This window comes from Podarcis bocagei (assembly GCF_964188305.1).
Source record: "Podarcis bocagei genome assembly, chromosome: 2".
Lineage (NCBI taxonomy): Eukaryota > Metazoa > Chordata > Lepidosauria > Squamata > Lacertidae > Podarcis > Podarcis bocagei.
This window is the reverse complement of record NC_138126.1, coordinates 65,497,531-65,523,472: the sequence shown is the minus strand read 5'-3', so window position 1 is coordinate 65,523,472 and position 25,942 is coordinate 65,497,531. Positions and strand designations below refer to the sequence as shown.

Sequence of the window (25,942 nt, the reverse complement as noted above, 5' to 3'; positions counted from 1 at the left end):
CATTGATAATCATTGTGTGATAAATGCAAGACTAAAGCTAGCAACTTGGTTCTGACAGAATGGGAAACCATGCTGTCTACTCTCAAACTTAACATTAAAGCACAATTCTTCATTATGTCGAAATTCAGGAAAATTGGGGCTTGCTAAAACTATGTTTAGCAAAAACAAGCAAACATAAAACAATAGTATGATCTATCTGTAACTCTGAACAGTAGTGTGCCTGTTATAGGATGAGGATATAATGCAACTCCCCCCCACCCCCGTCTCGCTTCTAGTAATGCTAACAAAGCCCTATACATTAAGTGTCTTGAACTCCATACCCTAATTGCATTATATTTACAGAAAAGTAGGAGACCCAGAAACACTTAAGTGTTTGACAAAAAAGAAACTGGCATGAACACTTTTACAAAGTTTGCTGCTCCACACAAAAACGTACAGTAAGGTGTACCTCATCTTCATACAATGTTGTTCAATGGACAATCTTAAATGATGAGGATACTGGCCTTTTGATGCCTGGTAATGGGCTTCCTTGGTAGTGTTCCATTAGAGCTTACACCAAGCTATGCTAAGGAGATCAAGACCATGTGATTAAGCCCTACTGCCAGATTACTAGTAACAGAGCATGCCAAGTAAAGTTATGAAAGTAAAAATATTGTGGAGGGATAGTATTAGCTGAATGATTAAAATACAGGAGACATCACTTCACAACACCAGCAATTCCAGCCTTTGGAGGTAGAGAGAGAGAGAGAGAGAGAGAGAGAGAGAGAGAGAGAGAGAGAGAGAAAATAACAATTCCAAAACCTTGAGCATCACAGGACTTGACTTCAATCTTTTAAAGTTAACTCAATCTGTTGAGCTAGTGGATGGGGAATTTAGAGCTGAATTTCATTGTATATTTGCAACACTTCAGTGCTTATGAAATCAACTATACATTAATCCTTCTTACCTAAAGCACTGGTACGGCTCCTAACCAGATTAAATTTTAGTAAGGCATTAGCATCAGACATTTTTCAATACCATTATGTTCCCACTTCTGACCAGAACGGAAATTTCAAAGGGTGGCTTTTATATGTGAATGTTCTTATTCACCAAAGACTGCCCCTTCAGACAGGACTTCATTTTTTTTTTAGCACCCATGTTAGTTTCCAGGCAGTGTTCGAAACTCCCATTGTTCTAGGAGCATTTTGCGACAGGGAATTTCATTAATGCGAGAGCAGTTTCTAAGCTCTATGCCCATAACCTAGGTTTAAGGCGCCATTTAGTTCCAAGCTTTCATATCTGTTTCTAACACTGTTTCCAGGGTAGTTTTCCTAGTATTTGCAAGCTGCATAATCCTCACATAACTTCCTGAACAGTGATGAATTTTTAACAAGTACCATTAAAAACTCAAGTGCAGCTAGTTCTCTTCCATGGTCTGCATGTCTGCTCTAGAAATTCTCCAACATCCTGCCATGTGAATATCAATTATTTCCCCACCTCCATATCTAGGGATCACCACTATTCTCAACCCTGTTTTATCACTTCTCTAGCCTTCATTTTTATATATTCAAAGTATATTAAGCTGCTTAAGTCTTTGTATGCTGCCTTCCCAAAGTTTAAAGCTTGCTCAAGGTGGCTTACACCATATAAATAATTACATAACTACAAACATAACAAAAGTAGTCAAAAACAATAAACAAAACAACAAAGTACACAACCAAACGGAAGAATTGCCACATAAACCATAAGAATCAAAATAAAAATACAAAAAAAGAATAAAAGCAACAACCCCCCCCTAAGTAATACCCCAATCCAAGGAGAGCAGTTCCACCATTTGGAGGTTTCTATACCCCTCTCCTGGGCCACCAATTCCACAGTGGCAGAACTACCAAGAGAGCCTCTTCTTGCTGATCTTAATACCAGAGAAGGTTGGTAGGAATAGATGCTTTTCCATTGACAGGAGTTGTTATCCAGTCCCCCTTCTTTTTAAGTCTCCAAGTATACAGAACAGGCATCCAGTTGGTTTCAAAATAACTACTCAAACTAGCCTTAGAAATTTAAAAAAGTGTCACTGAGAATTACTACCCAAGAGCAATCATCTACTAAATATACAGCCCTTCATTTTCCTTTTTTACTTCTAAAAATTGGTAGCACAATTCTAGACAAGGGAGGTATACTGTAAACTGCATACTAATATCCTGGCATAATACACCAACAACATATTTTTCATGATCAACGTTAAAATTTTATCTACAAGAGCCATCAGATTCTTCTGGCTCTGCCCATTATGGAAACAGCTACATGCATGCCCACTCGCATCTCCAATAAAACAAAGTGCACGAAATGTGTAGGGGAAGAGTAACTGCAGCAAACATGGAGGTGGAGCTCATAAAAGGCAGAGGGGTGGAGCTAGAAGAACAGAAGATGGCAGTGATTTCAGATGTGATTTGAATAGAGATTTTTCTGCTTTTAGGTAGTAACTAATCATTCAAACATAGCAGAACTACTGAAATTCTTGCCAAATGACACTTAATAACTAGAGCTTCTTACACTATTATGATGACCGTAATTTAGCTTTTCCACTCTCCAATCTAATTAAGGACAAAGAGACTGTTAACGTAAGAGAGAGAGATGGCAAACCGCTTGAAACACTTGCTTTAAATATGAAAAGCAGAGTTATAATTGGCAAGCGTAAGCTCTTTTTTGTAGGGCCCCAAGGTTAAAATTAAAGTCTTCTAGCTTTTATTAAAGGTAACAGGCTATTTGCTTGCCAGAGTAGAATCTATGAAATGGATCCTAAGTCCCTGCGAATGGGATACTACTTCTGGTTGTGAGCTGGGAGGGTGACTAGATTTTCACCTACAGTCATACCTCATGTTGCGTCCGCTTCAGGTTACGTCTTTTCAAGTTGCGTCCCATAGCAACCTGGAAGTACCAGAACGGTTACTTCTGGGTTTCACCACTTGCGCATGCGCAGAAGCGCTAAATTGCACCGTGTATGTGCACAGATGTGGCGCTTCTGGATGCGGATGCTTTGAGTTGCAGACGTGCCTCCGGGATGGATTACGTCCACAACTCGAGGTTCCACTGTACTCCTCTTTTCACCATCAGCTCCCTGTGCCCTCCAAAAATCAGCTTTGGGGGGTTGGGAACCATACAGAACAACAAAGCAAATGACAGTGGGGGCTGCAAAAGAAGAAGGGGGAAATCACTGAGCATTACCTTCCGCCCCGTTCTGCCAGTAGGGACCTTCACTCAACTGTGTTTCCAAAAAGGGAAACACAAAAAAAGGAAAATGCTTCTGCTATCAACTACTACCAGCAACTGCAGGCGATACGGCACATCCTTAATCAGAACTATCCAGGGTGCTGACTGGTCCTAAATTTATTCATTCTTCAGTAGCCATTTTGGCTCTGGTGTGTAAAAGCAGCCTATAGTAGCTAGGTAAAGGTAAAGGGACCCTTGACGGTTAAGTCCAGTCGCGGACGACTCTGGGGTTGTGGCGCTCATCTCGCTTTACTGGCCAAGGGAGCTGGTGTTTGTCCACAGACAGCATCCAGGTCATGTGGCCAGCGTGACCAAGCAGCTTCTGGCGAACCAGAGCAGTGCACGGAAACACTGTTTACCTTCCCGCCGGAGTGGTACCTATTGATCTACTTGCACTTTGATGTGCTTTCGAACTGCTAGGTTGGCAGGAGCAGGGACTGAACAATGGGAGCTCACCCTGTCATGGGGATTCAAACTGCCGACCTTCTGATTGGCAAGCCCTACACTCTGTGGTTTAGACCACAGTGCCACCCGTGTCCCTATAGTAGTGAAGGACCCATCTTTTAATAGGAAAGAGTAGGATGCAGAGTTTCGGGCAATTCTCCAAGCCAGGGATGTGAACCTCCAGTCCATGGCACTAATAACGTCCACCAGGCCTCTTAATTTGGGCTGCAAGACATTTTTGTGCAAACTACAGCCACCTTTCAATCACCTGATGTTATACAATGTCAAGCACAGAGATCTATTACTGATGTAAGAACTAAGTGCTAAAATCAGAGCTAAGGGATCTCTTATCTCCAATCTTAGTGCTAAGTGCCACAGTGCTAAGGAAGATAAGCCTCTGTCTGTTCACAGCATTTCTCTTCTCTCTAACCACAGCACTAAGATCAGAAGTGCTTGGTAAAAGGCAGAAGAGGCTTATCTCCAGTCAAAGCACTGTCAAGAGTGCAGCACTAAGATAAAAAATGAGCCTGTGCCTGTTCCCATGTTGAAATTTGAATTCTCTGACATCACGGGACATCAGGTGATGGAGAGTGGACCAGTTTTAGATGATACCCAATGCCCATTCTCTACCTGACTCCCTGCCTTTATATTCAGTGAAGACATGTCCTCAGGCACAGCAAGGGGCAGGCCTGCTATTTTTAGCCAGATTCAGCTCTTCCTCTAAACATGGAAACTAGGAGTACAGAAATGCAAAGCTTTGCCCTGGATTCCATTTCTTAGATATGTCTAGAGTATAGAAAACTGGTTTTTAGTTCATCAGTTTTGGAAGTATATACAATATAATCTTCCCTTCCTTCAATTTGTGGTATCTTTTGTATACAGTTGTACCTTGGATGTTGAACAGAATCCGTTCTGGAAGACCGTTCGACTTCCAAAGTGCGGGTTCTGATTGGCTGCTGGAAGCTCCTGCAGCCAATCAGAAGTCCTGTTGGACGTTTGGTTTCCAAAAGAATGTTTCACTTCCAGTTTTTGATTGTTCAGGAGATGGAACGTTCTACTCCCAAGGCATTCGGGAGCCGAGGTACGACTGTACTGTATGTTCTGATCTTTGAGATAAACTTTGCCCTTTTTATTGTCCAAAAAAAGGCACTTACCTTGCTGCTATGGCAATACATAATTTTTATCTTACATCTTATTAATAATGCAATTTTTAATTTGTTAGTAAAAATTCTGTATTATAAAATGCTTACCAAAAAGCAGTGCAATGAGCTGTTCAGGGTAAGATACAGGTTCACATTTGCTCTGCAGTAACTATACCAGTGGCTGCATTTTCAGGAAGTCATGAATTTCAATCCAAATCCTTTTATTATTTCAACTAGCTACAAATACAACTAAGCCTGCTACACAAGCCTCCATCAATAGGCATTTGCAAAGTTGTTTTCTTTAGGAGGCAACACCCTCCTTATCATCAGAACAATGTAAGTCTCCTCCTCTTTCAGATAGCATTTGTAAAACTGGTTGCACTAGATGCTTAAACAACCACAAGAGTCCTAGAATGACAGCTTGTGACAGTTTCACTTGGCATGTTTTTCATTCAACAGTCAACCAAGCAAATTCATGAAAAAATAACCTACCAGATGGTAGCCTGTTTTTAGTGCAAGCTTGCCTAGTTTCCAAATTCTACATGTATCTAACCTTTTCAGCTAGACCCACTAGCTAGTCAATACACTATCAGCGTGATAAGATAAATTCAGTACACTTCTTGTAACAGTAATCTTCTATATTGTGAAATCACTCCAACAGTTCTGTACAACAAATCAGAATCATAATAACCATTACTATAAAAAGTCCTTGCATTTACAGCAACGTAACAGACAATACATCCACTAGCAACTAGCCTCATTACATCAACATCCTCCAAAAGGATGAAGAGGCAGGTCCTCTGGAAAGCTCTCAAGAACTATTCCATGTTCAGATGTTTGGGGATGTTTTCAGGAAGTGGGGAAGCAGCAAACTCATGGGTGCATTTGTAGACATTTGCACATGATCACAGCTATCACTTTTTTTGGAAGATACTTGAAGAAGAAATAATTGTCAGCATGATATATAATCAATATATACCAGTAAAAAAATATAACCTGCATAGCATGTCTGGGGAGCATTGCTAGAGTTTCTTCCTTATCCAGCTGTTATTTCAACTTGTGTTGAACTTGAAGGAATGTTTCACTTTTAAATGCTCCCTTTCATTCACCAATGTATTCATTAGTCAAATGAAGAAATACGCCGACTAGTCAATCTCTCCCTTGCCTACAATGTGAAACATATTTTATGCTGTAAGATGGAACATAAGAACATAGCCATAATATTGAAACACCCTCTAGGGTAGTATGTGGTTTTAGGGCCGCTCAGTTTTTTGGAAGTCCCAATGTACAGAGGACTCGTGAAGTAACATGAACAAAGAAATGTTAACCATTTACCAGTACTGCACACTAATCTGAAAAAAAGCTGGAGGAAAACTTAAGACTCAAGTGATATATTAATAAGCCAGAGTACCATAGCAAAGGAGGCGGAGGCTCTGAAATTAAAGAAGAGTATTAACTTTCAGTAGAGTGGTTTCATGTGAAAATAAAGTCAAACTGTCTATTTAATTGAAACATGCATTGGTATTTTACCAATTCTGAGTTAGTAAACTCAAAATATAAGATATAAAGAAGACCGGGTTTTAACAGCAAATTTGAAAATGGTTCTGCACGTTAAAGGCGTGTTGCTAGACTCCCTTTACTTCAATGATTACTTCAAGCAGATGGCCTTTAATGTCACCTTACACATACCGCCACAGTGGTTTTATGCTGTCCTGTTAGGCCATTACTATCAGCATCGCCACTATTCTTACTCTCACCTGTCAAATTAAATGCGTGAAGTCCAGAGGCCTGGAACAGATGACTGGTTTCTTAAACGGGCCCCAAGCAAAAAGTGGAGGGATTTATTCTCCCCTTGATGTACGTAAGAAATGTTAAGGCAGTACAAAGCAATTCAGAGGCGTTCACTGTTGGCCGCATAAAACCATCATCATGCAGTTACCAAAAACTACAGGGAGAAGCAGACCATGAAAAATTCTACTCTCTCACCTCAATAATGAAGCTTATTCTTCAATAAAGGGCCAGGGAGAATTAATGCTACCCCTTTAACATCTTCACTTAAAGTGAACAAAGAGGCTCATGCTGCCACATACCAATTCATCTAAACTTAACAGCTAGTGCTTTTCACTAACTCCACAACCCATGCTGCCCTTTAATTTCAGCTAATAGCCTTCATGAAGAAGTCAAACTATTTAGCTTTAATTTAGACAACTTCAGTGATTGCATAGAAGTTAGCTGCTGAAAGGAAAAACAACCTTGATTAGAAATCAGAAAGTATGTTGGAAAGGTATGACTAGTAACGAGTCTGTGGCTAAATGCCTTACTCATGTGCACTGCCTTGCTTACAATACACAGCAGAAGGCCACATGACTTGAAGGAATTAACAGTTTCCTGGTTCAGGAAAGTTTAACCATGGCTCTGACGCAATCTTAATGCCACGTGACCACCCAGTGAGTTCAATCTCTCTTTTTCTTGGTTATTCCCAGAACACTTAACAGTAGGAATACATAACTTCTGAGTGCCAGATCCTTGTCAAATCTGGTTTTGCCACTGTTCTGGGACAGGATTTGGCAGATCACAAGAAATCGTAGGAGGGCAGCATTCAGCTTAGTGGGTCACAAAAAGGTCTGACTGATAGAACTAGATGATACGACTTCTTGAATGTATATTGATTAAGTGTTTTGCACAACATTTTAAAACCAGCCACAAGCATTATGATCCTTCTATCTGATAATCCCATATCAAGATTTTCATAAACTAATGATCTTTCCTCAGACGTCACCTGTTCCCAGATGATGATGTATTTCACCAGAAGGCACCCAAGGGTAGGTTTCCTGAAACTGACTATGCCCAGTCCCACTTTAATAACAATTTTCTGCAGAGTTTGCTGCTTTTCTCCTTGCACGGGAAAACAGCAATTCCATGGCTAGAAAAATCAGCATAGCTGTGTTACTTCTGCTATACAGGAGCCAAGAGATAAGCAGGGATCATGGCACAGTATTCAGACGAGGCTTGTTATCACTTTAAGCGCTCACTTAGCTAGTATTAAAAATATGCAAGTTAACCATAATGGAAATTTAATATGAATGCACAATCCATAGTAGGACTACTTGTTGGTTCTTAGCAGTGAGGCAAAAAACTATACTCAACTCATTCATCTTCATCATTTAACCTATCTATAGCATACATGCTGTCACTCAAAATAAAGTTTGGTGTTAAGCTACAAAGGAAGTTGGATCAAATTAAGGCCTGCATATAATCAACATGATCCACATTCATCATTTTATTCAAAAGCGGCATTTGATAAAAATCACTGAAAGTCCACCCAATCATGTAATGCAGAGGTCACCAATACATCTTTCCGCAGGGCCTGTAAGATGGATTTGTCCGCCAGGCCTTTGGTCAGGGCTCAGCCTGACTCCCCTTCTCTTTTTGTATAAGAACTGGTATGAAAGAGGCCTCCCAGCATTCTCACAGGCCCATATAAGAACAGCCTAAACAGTTGGGCCTGATGAACATTTACTGTTCCCAACCCTAATCCTGTGGATAGCCATCTAATTAGATTTTAATTTGATCCTGACTTGTTTTTAGGAGGTAATTTAATTATTGTTTGATTTTATACCAATGTTATATATTTGATGTTAGCCACCCTGAGCCCAGTCTCAGCCGGGAAGGGTGGTATACAAATAAAAGTTTCAAGTGTAGTCCTCCTGGGAAGAAGGTGATGGGACAAAATGTGCAGCGACCTTCTAAGCAATTTCTGAGAAATGTGAATGTAGTGTGAAAATGTAGTGTTGAGTATTTTTCCTGGTACTGAGGAATGCTCTTTGTTGCCAATAGGCCGCAACTGCACCCCTCAGTGTGTAAAATAAATACTCTGTGATCTCCACAATCAGGACCAACAGGACATAGCTGACTAACCATGGCATGCATAAGGTGGTTTTGTGTTATGCCATGCTTCCCCAAAATAGCTATTTTGTGTTATGCCCCCCCCCCCGCCCCACCACACAGCAGCTATTTTACTACAGGTGCCCAAAGCACCCTCTCAAAATTTTAGATGTGTCTACTGGTCCAAAAAAATTGGTAACTCCTGATCTAGTGCCACTGGATTAGCTATGATGGAGACTGCAGTTGAAGTTCATCTTTGGACTCTGATTATTGATTTAGGCTAGGAAACTCTAGAAGAAGCAGGTATCTGAGAGACCACCCTAACCAGTATATGCCCAGAATATTACTGCTTTCTGTAGGAGGGTTTTTCCTTAAAGACTTAAAAATTCTGAAGCCTCCACCACAGTAGCTCATAGGAATGCTTTCAGTGTGAATGTCCCTGTTTGTGGAACAACATCCCTACTGAGACATGACAGGTGCTCCCCATTTGTACTTTCTTGAAACACAATACATTTTTATTGTGACAGATGGATGGAAAAGTTGTGGCCTTAGGTGTTCAACTTTGATTGCTTTTTGTATTTTTTTAAAAACAGAATTTAGTTGTTTTTATTATACTTATTATATGTTTGCAAATCATATCAAGACATATGGAAATCACATTGAGACACATGTAAAAGGAGACCCAAACATTAATAAATAATAATATTTGAATTTACAAAAAAGGGACAATGATTTACAAATAAAGCCTGCGTATGTGCAGCAGAGAAGTGGCACTAAAGGGAGGAGGACCTGAACAGGAGCTAAAAGGCCACATGGTAAAAGCCATGCACGCAGAAGCCTGGCAGATAGAAGCAAAGAGATGTCTAGGTTGCATTGAGAATATAATTAGAGGGATGATTTAAGAAGCACAAGAAACATTGTTACACACCCACCTTTTAAAGCCTCTTGTCTTAGTGGCAGATTCAAGGTGTACACACTTAATTTTTAGACAGAAGTGTTTCTCCAAAGAAGCACTAACTAAACTGCAGTTTCCAACATGTTATCTAGATCAGTGTTCTCCTTGGTAGTGAATACTTCACTGAGCTTCCAGATACAAGGACATTGAGAAAAATACTGCCTGTGAAAACAACCTGATAGACATTCTTATTTTATATGCATGCATTGTCTACCATGTTTTAAAAATCTCTTTATAGAGACCTCACTAAGTTCCTTCTCTCACAGGAAAGCTAAGCAGACACAACTAGGCAGGAGAACTATCAACACTTTGCATGTAAATGCACCATTGTTTGTTTGGTGGTTTTTGTTGTTTTTTTGAAAGCACCAAAATAGGTCATTGTTCCTCAGCATTATCAGCAGCTGGAGAGGTTAGCTCACACAGCGGAGGGTTAAATGCCGCTTAAATACCATGATCAAACTGTCCCCTTGCTTTAAGATTGATGTCTTATGTTGACCCAAATAAATCTTGAATACCAAGTAATGTTAGATGACCCTCTAAAAAGGAAGTTTTCAGGTAGGTTAAATAGCAGGAGATAAATATGAGGCTGTAATTTTATCATCAGCTGAATAATGTAATCTGACAGATCACTCATCATAACCTTTATATATGCTGTTTCTAGGCCAAGAAGTAGAACCTACTCACTGAATAGCTCATAATACCATGCAGACAACTCAAAGACACCCGCTCTCAAAAGAAAATCTGAATGAAGAAAATATTTTGAAATACTGCAAACTTACATCCTCTCTTACTATTGGGGTGACAACCTAACAGTTTGTAATGCAGTGACCCTCTATTGCAGGGTCACTATAACCAAACTGCTATTACCATTGTACTCCCAACTTTACTGTACACTTGTGAAACATAGACTACTTATAAAAGCCATCTCTAACTCCTCGAAAGATTTCATAACAGTGTCTCTGAAATTTTTTACATATCACCTGGGAAGACAGGCAAACCAATGCCAGTGTACTGGACGAAGCAAAGATCATGAGTGTTGACGCAATGATTATTCAACATCAACTTTGTTGATCTGGCCATGTTGTTCGGATGCCTGATTATCATCTTCCAAAGCAACTACTCTATTCCCAACTTAAGAATGGTAAGTGTAATGCCAGAGGACAACAACAGAGGTTTAAAGACGCTCTCAGGGCAAATCTTAAAAAAATGTAGTATAAATGCGAACAACTGGGAAACACTGGCCTGTGAGCACTCCAGTTGGAGAACAGCCTTCACCAAAGGCATCACGGATTTTGAAGAAGCACGAATTCCGGATGAAAGGGAGAAACAAGCTAAGAGGAAGGCACGTTTGGCAAATCCTCACCATGATCAACTCCCACCCAGAAACCTATGTCCCCAATGTGGAAGGACGTGTGGATCCAGAATTGGCCTCCACAGTCACTTTTGGACAAACTGCTAAGACCATATTCATTAAAGACAATCTTACTCAGCTACAAGTGATCACCAAAGAAGAGACCATTGAAATAAATTTGATTATGGCCCAGAAGTAAATGGAAATGAGGCTAGAGGGACAAGTAAAACTGGCTTCTCAATGTTCCTGGAAGAAAGCTGGGTATCCTCATAGTTGTAGTCATCAACAAGTAATTTATGAGCCGCTATCAACATGAACCAAACAACAACGGTAGTTAGTAATAGGTGACTGAAATAAGAGAGACATGATTACAAGAAAAAGTACAAGCATATACAGCCCATAATATGAGGAAATGTAAAGAAAAAGTGAGACTGTTAAGTAAAACTTAAACCCACTACTGATTTAGTGAATCTCAGTCTTCTCAGTATTCATGAATAGTATGGTGTCAAATATGTATGACTCTTCACTACTTCATGTCCAGAAGTTCTGAATAACCCATTTCCAGGTTTTGTTTAAAAAAGAGACTCTTCCAGGAGGGCAGGAAGGAGATAATATACAATCATATGTACAATACATGCATATGTGTGTGTTTGTCTGTATGTGTACAGACAAAACACTAGGTACTTTTTAAGTGCAAAATTAATTTTGGCACTCTTGCAAAAATAGAAGTCTTTGTTTTATTTTGTTTTATTGAAACAAATACACTTGCTGCTCAAGACAGCTCGATCAACCGCTGCATTCTATGAGTTGCATTCAGCTGTGTCACTCAGCTGATGGTAAGGCTTCTGTCAGCAAAACACAGAGGCGGCAAATGTCAACAATTCTACCCCACCTCTGCAGCCCCCATGTCCTCCATAAATCTGATTTCGAGAGACTTCAAACCTCTGGAGCAGATTTTAAAGCGGGGTGGGCTGCAGTGTGGGGACACTGAAAATGGCTTCCTTCCCCATTCTACTGACCTTACCATCAGCTGAGCAACAACACTGGATACAACTAAACCTGCCACTGTTGAATACAGACTAATGCTAGTCTGTACATGCCTACTCGGAAATTAGCCCCTGCAAATTCAATGAAACCTGCTTCCATGTAGGTCGCAGAATTGCAATCCAAACATATCTTCATTTTGCCATTTGGAAACCTTCATTTTCTGTGCTCTAAATTTATTATAATCTGGGTTTGAAAACAGTATGTATAGCCTGAGGATGTGGGCATGAACTTTGGAAATGTGAAAACCACCACATGAGTGCCAGAGTCCTTCCTGGCTCATTAGAAAGGCCAGTGGGGACAGGTAAGTGGTCAATGCCTTCTTACAACATGTCAGGGTTCCAGCATGCCTAAAGGAGGCAGTTGGGGTTTTTAAGCAAGAAAACATAGAAAATAAAAGAATGTTGCTATAATGTAATTATGAAGTACAGTGGTACCTCGCAAGACGAAAAACGCGCAAGACGAAAGAGTTTTCCGTTTTTTGAGTCGTTCCGCAAGACGAATTTCCCTATGGGCTTGCTTCGCAAGACGAAACGTCTTGCGAGTTCTTGCGAGTTTGTTTCCTTTTTCTTAAAGCCGCTAAGCTGTTAATAGCTGCTAATAGCCGTGCTTCGCAAGACGAAAAAACCGCAAGACGAAGAGACTCGCGGAACGGATTAATTTCGTCTTGCGAGGCACCACTGTAGCAATAAATCTGTATAGTCAGTTAAACTTCATTAGATTGTGAGCCAATAGTACATCATTATCATATACAGCGTGTGTCATGGTAACTGGAGACAAAATTAGCTATCTTCAGCTCATATTTATTTATATCCTGACTCATCCAAGTAAATAATATATTCTTGTAAATACTAACATAACTCAAGTTGATTATAATTTGTAGAGAAATAAGCATCTGAAAGATCCATGACGTCTTATCTTGAAACTTCAAGCTAAGCTTCATGGACTCAGAAAATGGCAGCTTTGAATATTCTTTTCACATGTACATCTATCCCTTGTGTGATTTTATGTTCCTGTACGCACATACACATATTTTAAAATGCTCATCAATTTTTTCACTTGATGCAGAAGATAGAGGAAGCAAGTGGCATGTAAGGGTTAGAAGCTGTGCTGCACAAAAGGCTTTACAACCATGGTACAGGAACAATATGCCTGGAAGACTCACAGATTGCCCTTCTGGTTTGGAAGCACTTTGCCAACACCAGGGCTTTGTAATCTAATCAAATGCAGCAGTATAAAATGACTAACAACTGTTTCCAAACATTGCTTAAAAGGTAATTTCATTTAGCACCCTTAAAGAAAAATAAATGTATGAGTTTTCACCTATTTCCCCAAAATGTCAGGGTTTTCCATTTCAGCCGTCAGAAGACAAAGAGAAAATAACATTCCTCCCTGAAGTTCCTTGGTTTTTCCCAGGCCTTTACAAATCTGCTTCACAACAATGGTCTGGAGATTACACTGTATGTTTGTATTTTGGAAACAAATGATACTGGAGGAAGAACAATCATTTGTTTCCATTGTACCAAGACTCTCCCATTTCAACCATTAAAAACCCTGTTGTGGCTAAAGCAATGAACCTTGCTATATCTGAGCATGCCAGTGCACTCTAGCACAAAGGATACAGAGTTCATTTTCTAAGCACTTTACCTTCTCCACCAAGTGACTTTTTCAACGTCCGCAAGTTTTAAAACTATTTTAGTGAAAACCAAGATATGCAATCTACTTGAACTGGTAGACAGCATCTTGAGAAACTGTAATGCAAAATGTTTTTTAAAAGTCACAATAATACCCCTTCAGAAACTGCAGCCACATGCTACTTCATGAAGTGCTGTTACATCCCTGTATTTAGCAGCAGTGTCAGCAGTGTTAGCAGCAGTGAAACATGAAAAGGTCAAGGGTGGAGGTGGCATGCAGAGATAGCATTTAAGAGTACCTGGGAAAGACTCTTGAGTTCCTCCTATCCAAGATAAACCAGTATACCATAAGTATCTAGATTCCAGGGGTTGTATCCAACCAAGGTGTTCTATTAGCACAAGGACATATGCCTGCACCTCTCCTCTTCCCACATATCCCCAGATCTGTTCCAGGGGGTTGGGGGGACCCTCAGAACAGATCTGAGACAGGCATATGAAGTCCTTGCACTAATGGGATGACTTTGTTCAATACAAGCCCCAACTTCCATACGTGTTGTAGAATGATGTCTTAATGCAAAGAGGGAGGGCATCAGATCTACCAAGTCCCCACAAATCCATCTACATCTCTGTTGGGATCACACATTCAAAGAGAGGCATAGGCAAACTCGGCCCTCCAGATGTTTTGGGACTACAACTCCCATCATCCCTGACCACTGGTCCTGCTAGCTAGGGATGATGGGAGTTGTAATCCCAAAACATCTGGAGGGCCGAGTTTGCCTATGCCTGCTCTCTAAGAAGATGGATCCCCCCAAACTGTTCTTTTGCGTTAGACATGATCATACTAGGAAATGAGTGACTGGTTACAGGATCAACCCCCCTCTGCTAATATCCAAAGGCCATTCTACACTTTTCTACAGAATGCTCACAACATTGTTTTTTTTTACTTCAGTCTAAGTTGTATGTGGATTTAAAATTATTTCTCCATTTGGAACAAGGACCCTATACCAGCTGAAAATCATTACCTGTCTCATTGCAACAGCTTGGCAAGCAGCTCCAAGTTGTTACCAACAACATAGCAGTGCAATTATGTGCTGCAGTGCTAGGAGCCCCACCACTGCTAGGTACCTATGTATCAAAAAACAGCCTATGCTTTTATAGAAATATGAAGTAATATAATATAGCCACCAGTGCTTATAGTGCATTTCCTCATTTTATCTGACTCAAGTCAAACTTGGAGTTCCACAATAACTGAAAGATGAGAAGTTTCTGCTTAGCAACAAACTATATGTTTCCAGTTTACCATCAAACTGTGGTTTTGCCATTACTGTGGTACCTCGGGTTACAAACAGTCCTGCTTACAAACGCTTTGGGTTATGAACTCCACAAACCTAGAAGTAGGTGTCCCGGGTTGCGAACTTTGACACAGGATATGAACGTAATCTGCTTCCAGGGCGCAGGAGGCCTATGTAGGGAATGCGCGCCTCAGGTTAAGAATGCTTCGGGTTAAGAATGGACTTCCGGAACGAAATAAGTTCGTAACCCAAGGTACCACTGTATCCATAAGTGTTAGGGAAAGATGGGAGTCTGAAAGCTAGTGTGTGCTCATGTAATGGTTTGCCATTACATCTGAATGCACCCACTGCTTCAAAAACCTGCAAACCCTATCTGACCAGAGAAGATATCAGAACTAAATAAAGTACTGTTACCATAAGATACTAGGGCAGGTTACAACATTAAAACACAGTATTAAAAGCGGCTTAAAGCAACTTACAATCACAAAAATAAGGTGTTAAAGCCATCCTGATACTTTCATACCACTCAACTCCAAAGAAACAGACAGGAAAGGGGCATGCGAGAGGTGAGCCAGGTAAAATCTGTAAGCTGGGGTGGCAAGCCTGTGGTCCTCCAGATGTTACTGGACTAAAATTCCCTGCATCTGTGATTGTTGGCCATGCTGGTTGTGGCTGATGTGAACAACAACAACAACAATAATCACAATAATAATTTATACCCCAGCCACCGAGACACATACTTCTGGGTTTGTGGAGTTCGTAACCTGAAGTGTTTGTAAGCAGGACTGTTTGTAACCCGAGGTACCACTGTAATGGCAAAACCACAGTTTGATGGTAAAACTGGAAACATATAGTTTGTTGCTAAGCAGAAACTTCTCATCTTTCAGATGAGATAAAACATCAGACATTAAAAACTTCCCAAAACATCAGGAAGGTTACAGGCTAGCCATCCCACCTTAAAGTCTTTTCAGCCAGTGCAGAAGCCAAGGCAGCTACAACTACAGTGTAGTCATATGGACCTGACAATTCACAGCACTCAGCTGAAACCGACATGAAAAAGTTGAGCTGGACTCATGCACCTTGCATATGATTTAGCTGAACTGCTGATGAACATTACTCTTATAGCCTACTGCCACAATATCACCCTATCATAGCCTTACCCAACCTGGTGCATAGGGCAGCCTTATATGTTGCACTGACTGAGGCTGAGGGAATTTATGGTCAAAAACTTATGTAGGTCACTAGTTTGAAGAAGGCTGTTCTATAACACTAGGTCTCCCTGAGACCCTTAACAAAATTATTTCTCGTTGTGTTTCAAAGTTATTGTTCTCACCATGACAATGAATAGTTCAGCTTTATAAACAAGCCCACAAAATTTACTCGCCTACAAGAAATTTTATTAGCGTGATGGGGGCTGGCAGAGGAGGCACAGAGAACTCCATCCCTCCAGTAGCAACCCACTGGACTAGGAATTTATGGTCTGAAAGGTTTTGTTGCTTGTTGCTGAGGAGAGACGGAATACCTGATCCACTCTCCATCTACATGGAACTCCTGGTTGCCCAGGGCTACCAGGCAAGTGCTTAAATACAAGGTTGGAATAGTTACAGATAGGTAGCCGTGTTGGTCTGCCATAGTCAAAATAAAAAAGGAAGGAATTTTTTTTATTTTGAAGGTTGGAATAGTTCACCATAGGTCACTCTCAGACAGATAATACTAGAGTTCATTCTTCTTTGTTAAAGTCACAAATGTAACAGGTTATAGAACTGTGTACAAGTTAGAGAAAGAGATGCCTTATAAAATAATTAGACTCAACATAAGCAACGAGCTTATTTTTCTTGATCTAACTAAACTCAACAAGATTGATTTTTTTAAAAAATAACAGTGATGGTTTAGGGTTAAGTATCACATTATCATGGCTTAACATATTCTTTGAACTTTGACAAACAGAGTTTATCAAAGATATTACATATGGATGAGTAATCCTGTCAAACTAAATCAACAGGCACTTTTAAATTTTTACTCGTTCTCATCTCTCGTTGTAATTATATATTGAAAACCAATAACAGAACATTAAAAGAACTTTCACAAAGTGAATTTTGAACCACCACCCACATTCTAATACTCATTAGCTGCATGGACTAAATGCCATCTATTAAATATACAAACTCAGGTAGGTGAAATATATTTGAGGAAGAGTTTATCACAGAAAGTGAAGCATCCCACCCCCACTCTGATTTCTGTAAAATGAACCATGGAATCCCTTTTTAAAAGATAAAAGGCTTAACAACAGGTGGGTTGTTTTCTTCCCAAATCTGTATGCACAATACTTTACGTTAAGGGAAGACAGCATGATTCAGTATCTTGCTCAACATCTAAAAAGGAGGAAATTCTAAACACGCACATTACAAAATACTAACTATAACTGTGCAACCAAAGTGTAGAACTGGAGTGCACAGAGGTGGGGGAAGAAAGAAACTATCATTCTTCAACACAGTTAACGGTGAAGTCACACCAAAAGAATCTACTATGAAATCAGTCAAGTAGTATTCAATATGGGAGCTGTCACATGAATCAACCACCATGCAGTACCCGGATCATTCTTGATCAAATAGGTTAGAAAGATTTAAGTTATCAACTTGACTAAACTCTGCTTAGCTTAGGATAAATGTTTCTCAGTGTTATTCGTTACTTGCCGATGTGCAATTTCACCCAGTTAATAAAAGCTGCTTCAGGCTCATAAAAATCAAAGGTTATGTTTGTTCAAATGTTACAAGTTTAAAATTAACTTGAAAGACTGTAATTTAGCCCAGAAAAGACAAGTACACTCAGATGAGAGGGCTGCAAGCAGCAATTACATCTTCAGGCAGACAGTACCTCACTCTAAAAATCGACACACTAGAGGAATTCTTGTATAGCTCTTGTGGTATGTGGCACTATTTCCATGATGAATTATTTCTAAACTCCTCTGTATGTGAGCTCCTCCATTGGAAGCAGAAGGGATAAAATGAAAGATACAAAATCCTCTTGACTATATATAGCAACAGAGCTACATAAGCTGGTTGGTTGGAGCCCCAAACTACTCCTTACCTTCCTGTGGCAAGCATAATCTTTTCTTTCACTGTTTTTTTTCCTCCACACTGAGTTCTACTCAACTCTCTAGTATTAAAACCAAGCATCACCTTGAGCAACAAGTTTTACAAGCCCTGTGTTTAATGGACATAATCACATGGAAGTATGAACAGGATTGCAGCCTCAAGGAATTAAGATATATCAACAGTAAGAACTTTTAGTCAGAATTCATACAGGAATTATGCCAAACAGAGGGGAATGAGAAGATAAAGCATTCCCTTAAGCCTAAAAGCAGAGGGGGAAAATAAGCAACAAGCACACAAACAGAAGTTTTTGCCCCTTTCTTAAATCATCTTTACATGAAACATTGCCAACTCCCATGCAAGCTGGCCCATGAAATGAGAAAATTACATCGAGATCCTTCAGCAGGTACCCCATCTTCAGAGTTTAGGTGGGTAGCAACCAGTGAGGAGTTGTTTTTTTCTGTGAAGGCAGTCATATTGTAGAACTTTCTTCTCAGCATATTTGCCTGGTGGTCAGTTATCTTTTTAGACAAGAGACTCAGACTGCCCTGTTCTGCCATGTTTTTAGTTATATTTAATATCCCTTTATTAGGTGGGTTTTTTATGTCCTCTGTTTGTTGCCTTTACTGGCATTTAATTTTGATATGGAATTTTATTGTTTTTATGATAATTTGCATAAGCCATTTTAAGATAATTTATGCTGAAAGGAGAGAGATATCCTATAAACAAATATAGGGGCTCCTGGTGGGAGCAACAATTGACAAACACTTAACTAACTGCCATAACCTGCAAGCCAGTTGGGGTAGGAAGTTTTTGTTAGGCATTTGTACAGTGCTGAGCACAAGAGTATGTGAACCAATGTCTTGATAAATAATGCTGATAATGCAAGAGAGCCAAAGGAAATTGGAAACAGCAACCCCAAGTCTCTAATCTATCACACTGGAGAAAGTTTGGCTGAGGTGGATGTATCTAAAGTGGTCCCTGCTCCGCTCACTGAAAGTCCAAGCGGGCAGTATCCACACCAGCAGTAGCCAGCATAAAGCTCTAAAACAGCTTTCAAGGGTGGGAAGGGGGCAGAGCTGGGAAAACCAAGGATCTGTTGGGTCTCAAGACAGACAAGCAAGCTGCAAATTGCAGTGCCAGGGGGCAGGGAAATAATCTGGGTCCATTTGCTGGTGTATGAAAACAACCTACGTTTGGGGGGGCTGGTGCACTTGGGGAGGCTGAAAATGACACAGTGACTACACCATCAGTTAAGCCCAGTTGTTGTGAAATATGTAACCGACCGTGTCAATTCAGATATCGAACTTTGCAACAAATATTTAACACATGGGGGAATCATGGGTATACTGAGATCATTTCTCAATCAATATATTTTCAGCTTCATGGTTTCTGTGAACTTATAGAAGAATTCAGTAATATACGTCAGATGCTCTATGTGGTTTCAAGGTCAGGGTAGGTCTAAAAATAAGCAAGCCTTTTAAAGCCAAGATTGATGTACATGAAAGCACTGTTGTCTTCACTTAGAACTGATGCTATTCTTTGAACAAATGTTACCTACGTTCTGCCCTGAAGTTAGCATAGGGTTCTTTTTATACAACAGCAGAGAGCTACTCTGAGCTGTCTTAAACAGTGTTACAGGCATTACTTTCTGAAAAGTGACCCAAATCCCAATCACATGTCTTCTGAAAACTTTTTTTATGAAGCTTTTGGTGCACTGGTATGCATTGTGTCTTGGATTTCAGAGTGTTATTTTTGGAGGGGCAATTCTTTCCCCCATCTGTGATTCAGTAGTCCTATTATAGGTAGGATGAGGAACTTAGCCCCCCAAATGTTGCTGAATTCCATATCCTATAAACTCTGGTTGCTGTCTAGTGGCAGAGGCTGATGGGAGTTGGAGTCCAACTACATCTGGACACCTATAGGTACTGCAACGCTGCTATATGCCAACAGCAGACAACAGCATCTTACCTTCATTTACAACATATTTGCAAACCTGTAAATACAAACTAAGACAGGAACAGAAATCAAACCTGTGATATATATTCTCCAATATTACCTAAGAGATGTATGTCAAAGTAAATTACTAAATTTGAAAACACTCACAGTATCCCACTATCAATGTAACTGTGTGTATAGAAATGTTAAATGCTCTGTTTCACACATTCCTCTACTCAATTACTATGAAACCAAGGCTTCTTTCTTTTGTGATAGATAACACAGCAACTGTCTTGTAATGTTTTCACTGCAGAGAAGTACCTGTAAATCACAATTATTAAAGCACCAACATATTTTGATGGATTAAAACACTGTATATAGTCTCTTTAAATATCAACATTCACGATGAACACTGTAACCACCAAAAGTTCACAAAGTGCCATTACATATATGGAAGTTTATTTAGCAAATGTTCTCTTCACAGAGGTCTCTAAAAGTAAGCTTTCCTTTTGACTCTACAGAAGTTTCCGCTGGGCGTTTCACAAGATAGTGCAAGGTGCTGATAGCAGGAAGAATTCAAGGCATACTTCTTTTGCCCTTTCTAACATTGATTAAAAGACAGTTCCTGAAAGTTAGCGTTCTTGAGAATTACATTAACAATATCATGTTTTGAGAAGCATTACACAAGAGCTGCACTTTTAGGCGGAGTGAGCATGTGTGTTGCTCCCTGCCCACAAGCAAGGGTGGTGCAAAATATTGTGTGACTGCCCAGCCCCCATTTTTTTTACTGGCAGTTTTGAGACTTACTATGGCTGTTGTGCTTGAAACAAGTTAATTTAAAGGAATGCCATGATCTCAAAATGGTACCTGGTACATGTAGTAACCCCCCGCCTCACCAACACTACCCTAGCTGAAATACCAAGTTTTTACTTCCTGCATGAAGTTCCGTTTCCTCCACCACTTCACTAAGACTTGGTGAGGGGGTGGGGGGAGTAGAATAGTTTAGGTAGCCTAGCTATTTCTAAAAATGGGAATAGGCACTGCCACTATTCCAAATGCCGATGGAAGTTCAGAGGTTGCTCCAAATCAGCAAGGGCAGGCTCAGACAGTCATGCGCTTCCACCGAAGGTTGAATATGACTTGTTCAGCAAGTGTTACGGCTTAAGAGGAGTGTGGTGCTGCGAAAGGAAGAAAGAGATCCTCGGAAGGAAAAGGAAAAACTGAAAGCATATGGGCCCTAGTAGAGACGTTAAGTTCGATGGGGAGTCAAAGGGCCAAGATCCCCAATAAGTAGCAAAAATATCTCTCTTGTGGGGAGAGTCAACTACAAAGAGGTCGAGATCCTACTGGAAGGGAAAGACCAGGTCGTGAGCACCGGCAGGTACATGTATCAGTTACAGCCAAGTGAAACGTAAGAAGTTTCGGCGAGAACGACAAACTGCAAAAGAGGGCCAGGAGGAGGGCAGAGCAGGCGCAGGGGGCAGCACGGGAGGGATCCTGAGAAGGACCCGGGACGGGGAGGGTGCGCAGGAGGGCTAGACGGTGAGACCCTAATTCGGGGTGGGAGCAAAGGTGGACGTTACAGAAAACGTGGCTGGGCAGACGGAGGATAATGGGAAGGGAACTGGATCAACGGGACGCGATCGAGGAGTAAGGGCGTAGTAAGAGTTTAGTAAGAGTGGGGGCGCGCGGGCTGAGGGGCAGCCAGACAAGACACACAGATGCCCCCCTCCCGACACCCCATAATACTCACGCCTTGTCCACCAGCTCCCGGACTTTCCACATATTGAGCATCTTGGCCGTCGTCGTCGTCGTCGTCGTGGCGGCGCGGAGAGCTTCCCCTCCCGGCCTAGGCCCCTAGTAGCGCGTCCCAGGTCTCCTCCTCCTCCTCCGGCAGGAGTCCGGCTAGCTGCTTCTCCGCCGCGGCAGCGCCAGGCCTGTCTCGCCTCGCAGCACCACCTCAGCTTCGCCAACGGCACAGAGACGGCGAGAGAGAGAGAAGCGATCGGTCCTGCCCCCCGGAAACCGGCAGCGCTGGGCCGCAAGGCCTGCTGGGACAAGAAGTCCAGCCGAAAGGCGGCCGGGAACGCCGGGCCTCGTTGAGAGAGAGGCAGAGGGATTCCGCCGCGCAGCATGCTGGGAGATGTAGTCCGGGGAGAAGCTTCTTAGAGGGCGGTCCCCTCCGCATGGCTTGCTGGGAATTGAAGTTGTTTCTTTTTGGGATCTTGCTCTAGGCTTCAGTTGGATTTACTGGAAGAGGAGAAGAAACGGTGGAGGAGGCTTCTGCAGAGAAGAAGCCGAGCTTCTTTAGGCCAACGTTTGTCCTGTACAAACCAGTGCGAGAAAAAAGGAGAATAATCTTTAATAATAATAATAAGGAGAATAGTTAATTATGTGAAGTTCTCTGCTGCAGTCATGCTAGCTAGAATCTCAATTCTAAAAACTCATGATTTGTCTCTATTGAGGCATAAAATTGCAGCAACCACAATGATGACAATCTAGAAAAACCAGGAGTTGTGCAACAAATGTAAGAGGAGCTGGATCAGGCCAGTTGGCATATTGAGTCCAGCATTCTGTTCTCAAACAGTGGGCAACCTGCAGGAAACCTGCAATAGGATGGGAGCACAAGACCACTCTGTCTTTCATTGCTTTCCAGCGACTGATATTCAGAAGCATTGAGCCTCTAACTGGAGGCAGAGTATAACCATCGTGGATAGTAGCCATATATAGCCTTATCCTTCATTTCTAATCCTCTTTTGCAGCCATCCAAGCTGGTGGCCATCACTGGCTCCTCTGGGAATGAGTTTCATAGTTTAGTTATGTGCTGCATGTGTAATAGTTGTGGCGCATGGGGACTATTTCTCTCATCATTACAGATGCTCACAAACCATCCATAACTGGGAAATGGTACCATGTATGCAGACCACATATTGCTGATTCTATATAAGCAGAGGTAACCTGAAATTATATGCTTATGAATTGGCCAAGCCAGGTAGGGTGTTCTTTGTGAGTGATGATCTCTACCAAAGATTGAGCTAGAGAAGGTTCAAAACATTATATGAAATGTCATCACTTCACCAACCAGTCACCTCCCATATCTTTAGCAATGGAGATGTGACAGGCACGTTTCTGAAGTTGTATTTAAAGACTGATGGCACTTCAGGGAACATATTTGAAGAGGGTCCCTATTTGTGCCTTTTATAGGCAATTTTCAGCTTTAAATTTTTTTATTTTAGTAAGCAGAGTATCAGCCTAAAAAGTTTCATTTATTGTGTTTTCACTATTTCTCTAAGCTATTTCAGTTGGCCTTTCCCTGTTCTTCAACATTTTGTCTGGATTGATACCAAGAAAAAAGAAGAATGTGAAAAACTACTTGAGGTAGTCATAACGCTATCAAGGAAATGATGTTCACAGCTGCAATGCATATATTAGAGAGCTGTGTTAGTATTTACAATGGCACTAATATAGCTAGTTTGTAACACTGAAACTATCTTTGTTCCCAAAGGATTCACACTTCTCGTGTTGGATTTCAATAATGCCGGATGAGTCAAGTTCCAGAATGCCCCCAACTAATCAGTGTTAAACTGAGAATACAAATATTTCTGGGATTCAGAGCAACTATTTATTCATTTTCATAGTACATAGGGTTAGCATCTATTATTTCATTTCACACTAGATGTGAACTGGGAGCAATTCAGGGGGAATAGAGGTAGGTAAATAAAACTTGATAGAAAAGTGAGGGGGGTTATCCTCCTCCATTCCTTATGTAGTCTCTTTCTGTCAACATTTAAATTGCACTTCCATAACTTTGGTGGACTGTGACTTTATTTTGGAAGTTTTTTAAACATTTCCCCTTGCTGCGACTATCAGATGAGAAATGTGATGGTCACAAAGATCACTACAAATCAGAATCCTGGTCCTTAAAGCTAAAGCATAACATTGATTGGTTCAAGCAATGCAAGAAGGAGGAGAAGGAAGAGGGTGAAATTGATGGTGGCACATGTTAGAGATGGGTGGAAGGGAGAAGCAAACTATGGGTGTGCTGAACTTCAAAAGGCACTAGGCTACTCAAGAAACGGTTTCAAGAAAATCTAAATAAGCGAGTTCCAGAAGAAAACCAGAGATTAAAACCTGGGCATTGTCAGGATCATATATGCTGTACATGCACAGCCTCATTTTCTTCTCATGAAATCGCAAACAAATGGAAGGGAAGGCTATGGGGACTCAGGCATTAAAACTATCTCAAGAGAATATTGGCTCATCCTACTTGACAACAACACATTGCATGATTTGTCTTCAGCTATTACACAGCTATTCAGGAGTACTAAGCAGTTTTTATAACTACTCTCTTATGATATAATGAACAGTGCAGAGTTCATACTCATAAATCCTTTCTCTACCTAAGTTTCTCGTCCAAACATGACTTCATCTTTTTATACCTCATATTATTCCTCAAACTTTTTCAAAGGAGAACCAGGGAGTCATCATGGATCTCTTTGTATATTTCCCGGTTTAATGTATGGGATTTACCTGCTAGAGTTGCATAAGCGTGTGTTCATAGAGTTGATTTTGAGATTTCCCCCTCCCCCTCATGCTCTTTTTCATTCATGATAATTGCTGATCATGATGTGCCTTAACTACTTCATCCCACATAACAGCCCTCCTGACACTCATACTGAGCACACTGAAGGCTAAGGAATATCTTGCAACATCACTGAATGTTCAAGTCTTGGCTTGCGTATCTGGTCTCCGAAGCTCTCACCGTTCTTTAAAATAATTAAGGATGGGTGTGGTGGGAAAGAAGTTTGGGTAGGTTTTACTAGGTACCTCTGAAGGTAACGACTGGGTTAGTAATGATGAAAAACTACATTGTCCCTTATAAAACAGGAAAAAAATCAATTAGAATGCAGCTCAAACTGCACATTTCTGCTCATTTAACCCTAATATTCAAGTCAGCATAAACAGATAGTATCTCAACACTCCCTCCCCCTACAAATGCTCAGCCTTTGACTGAAAAGGAACCCCATAACTAGATGGGAGCTGTCCAGATGTGGTTTAAGGATAGTGCTTGAAAGAGGGCACCTTTGGTCAATCTGGGCGTTTGCAATGAGGCATGGAGGGAGAGGAGGCATTCTCTAAAAAGTGTGTTGCATGTAGATCCTAACCTCATCATTACAGGTGATTAAGGAAATATAGCAATGCAAACATTTGGAATAAGCTCCTGGATCCCATGCCCTACAATAAGTAACTCAGGCTTGAGTTTATGTAAGTGATACAACTGCATATCACTTCCTTGTTTGCTTCCCGGTTCAGCCTTGCCTCCCCTTCTGTGTCTGGGTGCTTTAGTGTGTATGTATAGCATAGTTGTATAGAACACATACATCACCACAGCAACAACTATAAAAACACACACACACATAGATTAAGAGAGATAGTATTCTGTTACAGACCTACAAACAACCCTGAACTTAAATCAGATGCAACCAGGGCCAGAAGTATTTTTCTTTTTTTTAGGGGGGGGGGTTTGAAGGTAGGGGGACGGAAGTGACCTATTTGTTCACTGTTACTATTGTTTACTTCCCTCCCTGCTCCCTTTCCCTTTTGTGTCATTTTGTGTGGGGAAGGCAAGCATATTTGGAGGTTCTGATTTCTTTGGACTGTATAAACCGCTCTGGGAGCCCTTTAGTACAAATGCACTAAATAAAATAATAAAATAAATGACTACCAAAAACAGAAATAAGCAACAATATTTTAAAAAGCCAACTTTAAAAAAACAAGATGCAAGGGACTGGATTTTAGGGGAGAACATTTCTAGAATGCAGCCTTTGGCTCTTGCGTCATGGTAACTAAAGTTGAGAGAGCGTTGCATGAGTAAAGGCCCTAGCAGAGGGGAATTGATCAGTGAAAATTTGCAGAGGA

At 40.8% G+C, this 25,942-nt stretch overlaps 1 protein-coding gene across 1 annotated transcript in view; it reads right to left on the bottom strand.

Moving 5' to 3' along the window:
* The window catches only part of CLINT1 (clathrin interactor 1), a 64,097-nt gene extending 42,035 nt beyond the window's left edge, over positions 1 to 22,062 (bottom strand). Inside the window, exon 1 of the mRNA XM_081184945.1 lies at positions 21,777 to 22,062. Within this exon, the coding sequence (XP_081041071.1) occupies positions 21,777 to 21,817 (41 nt within the window). The 5' untranslated portion in view covers positions 21,818 to 22,062. The remainder of the gene's footprint in view (positions 1 to 21,776) is intronic.
* Positions 22,063 to 25,942: the final 3,880 nt, after the last annotated feature.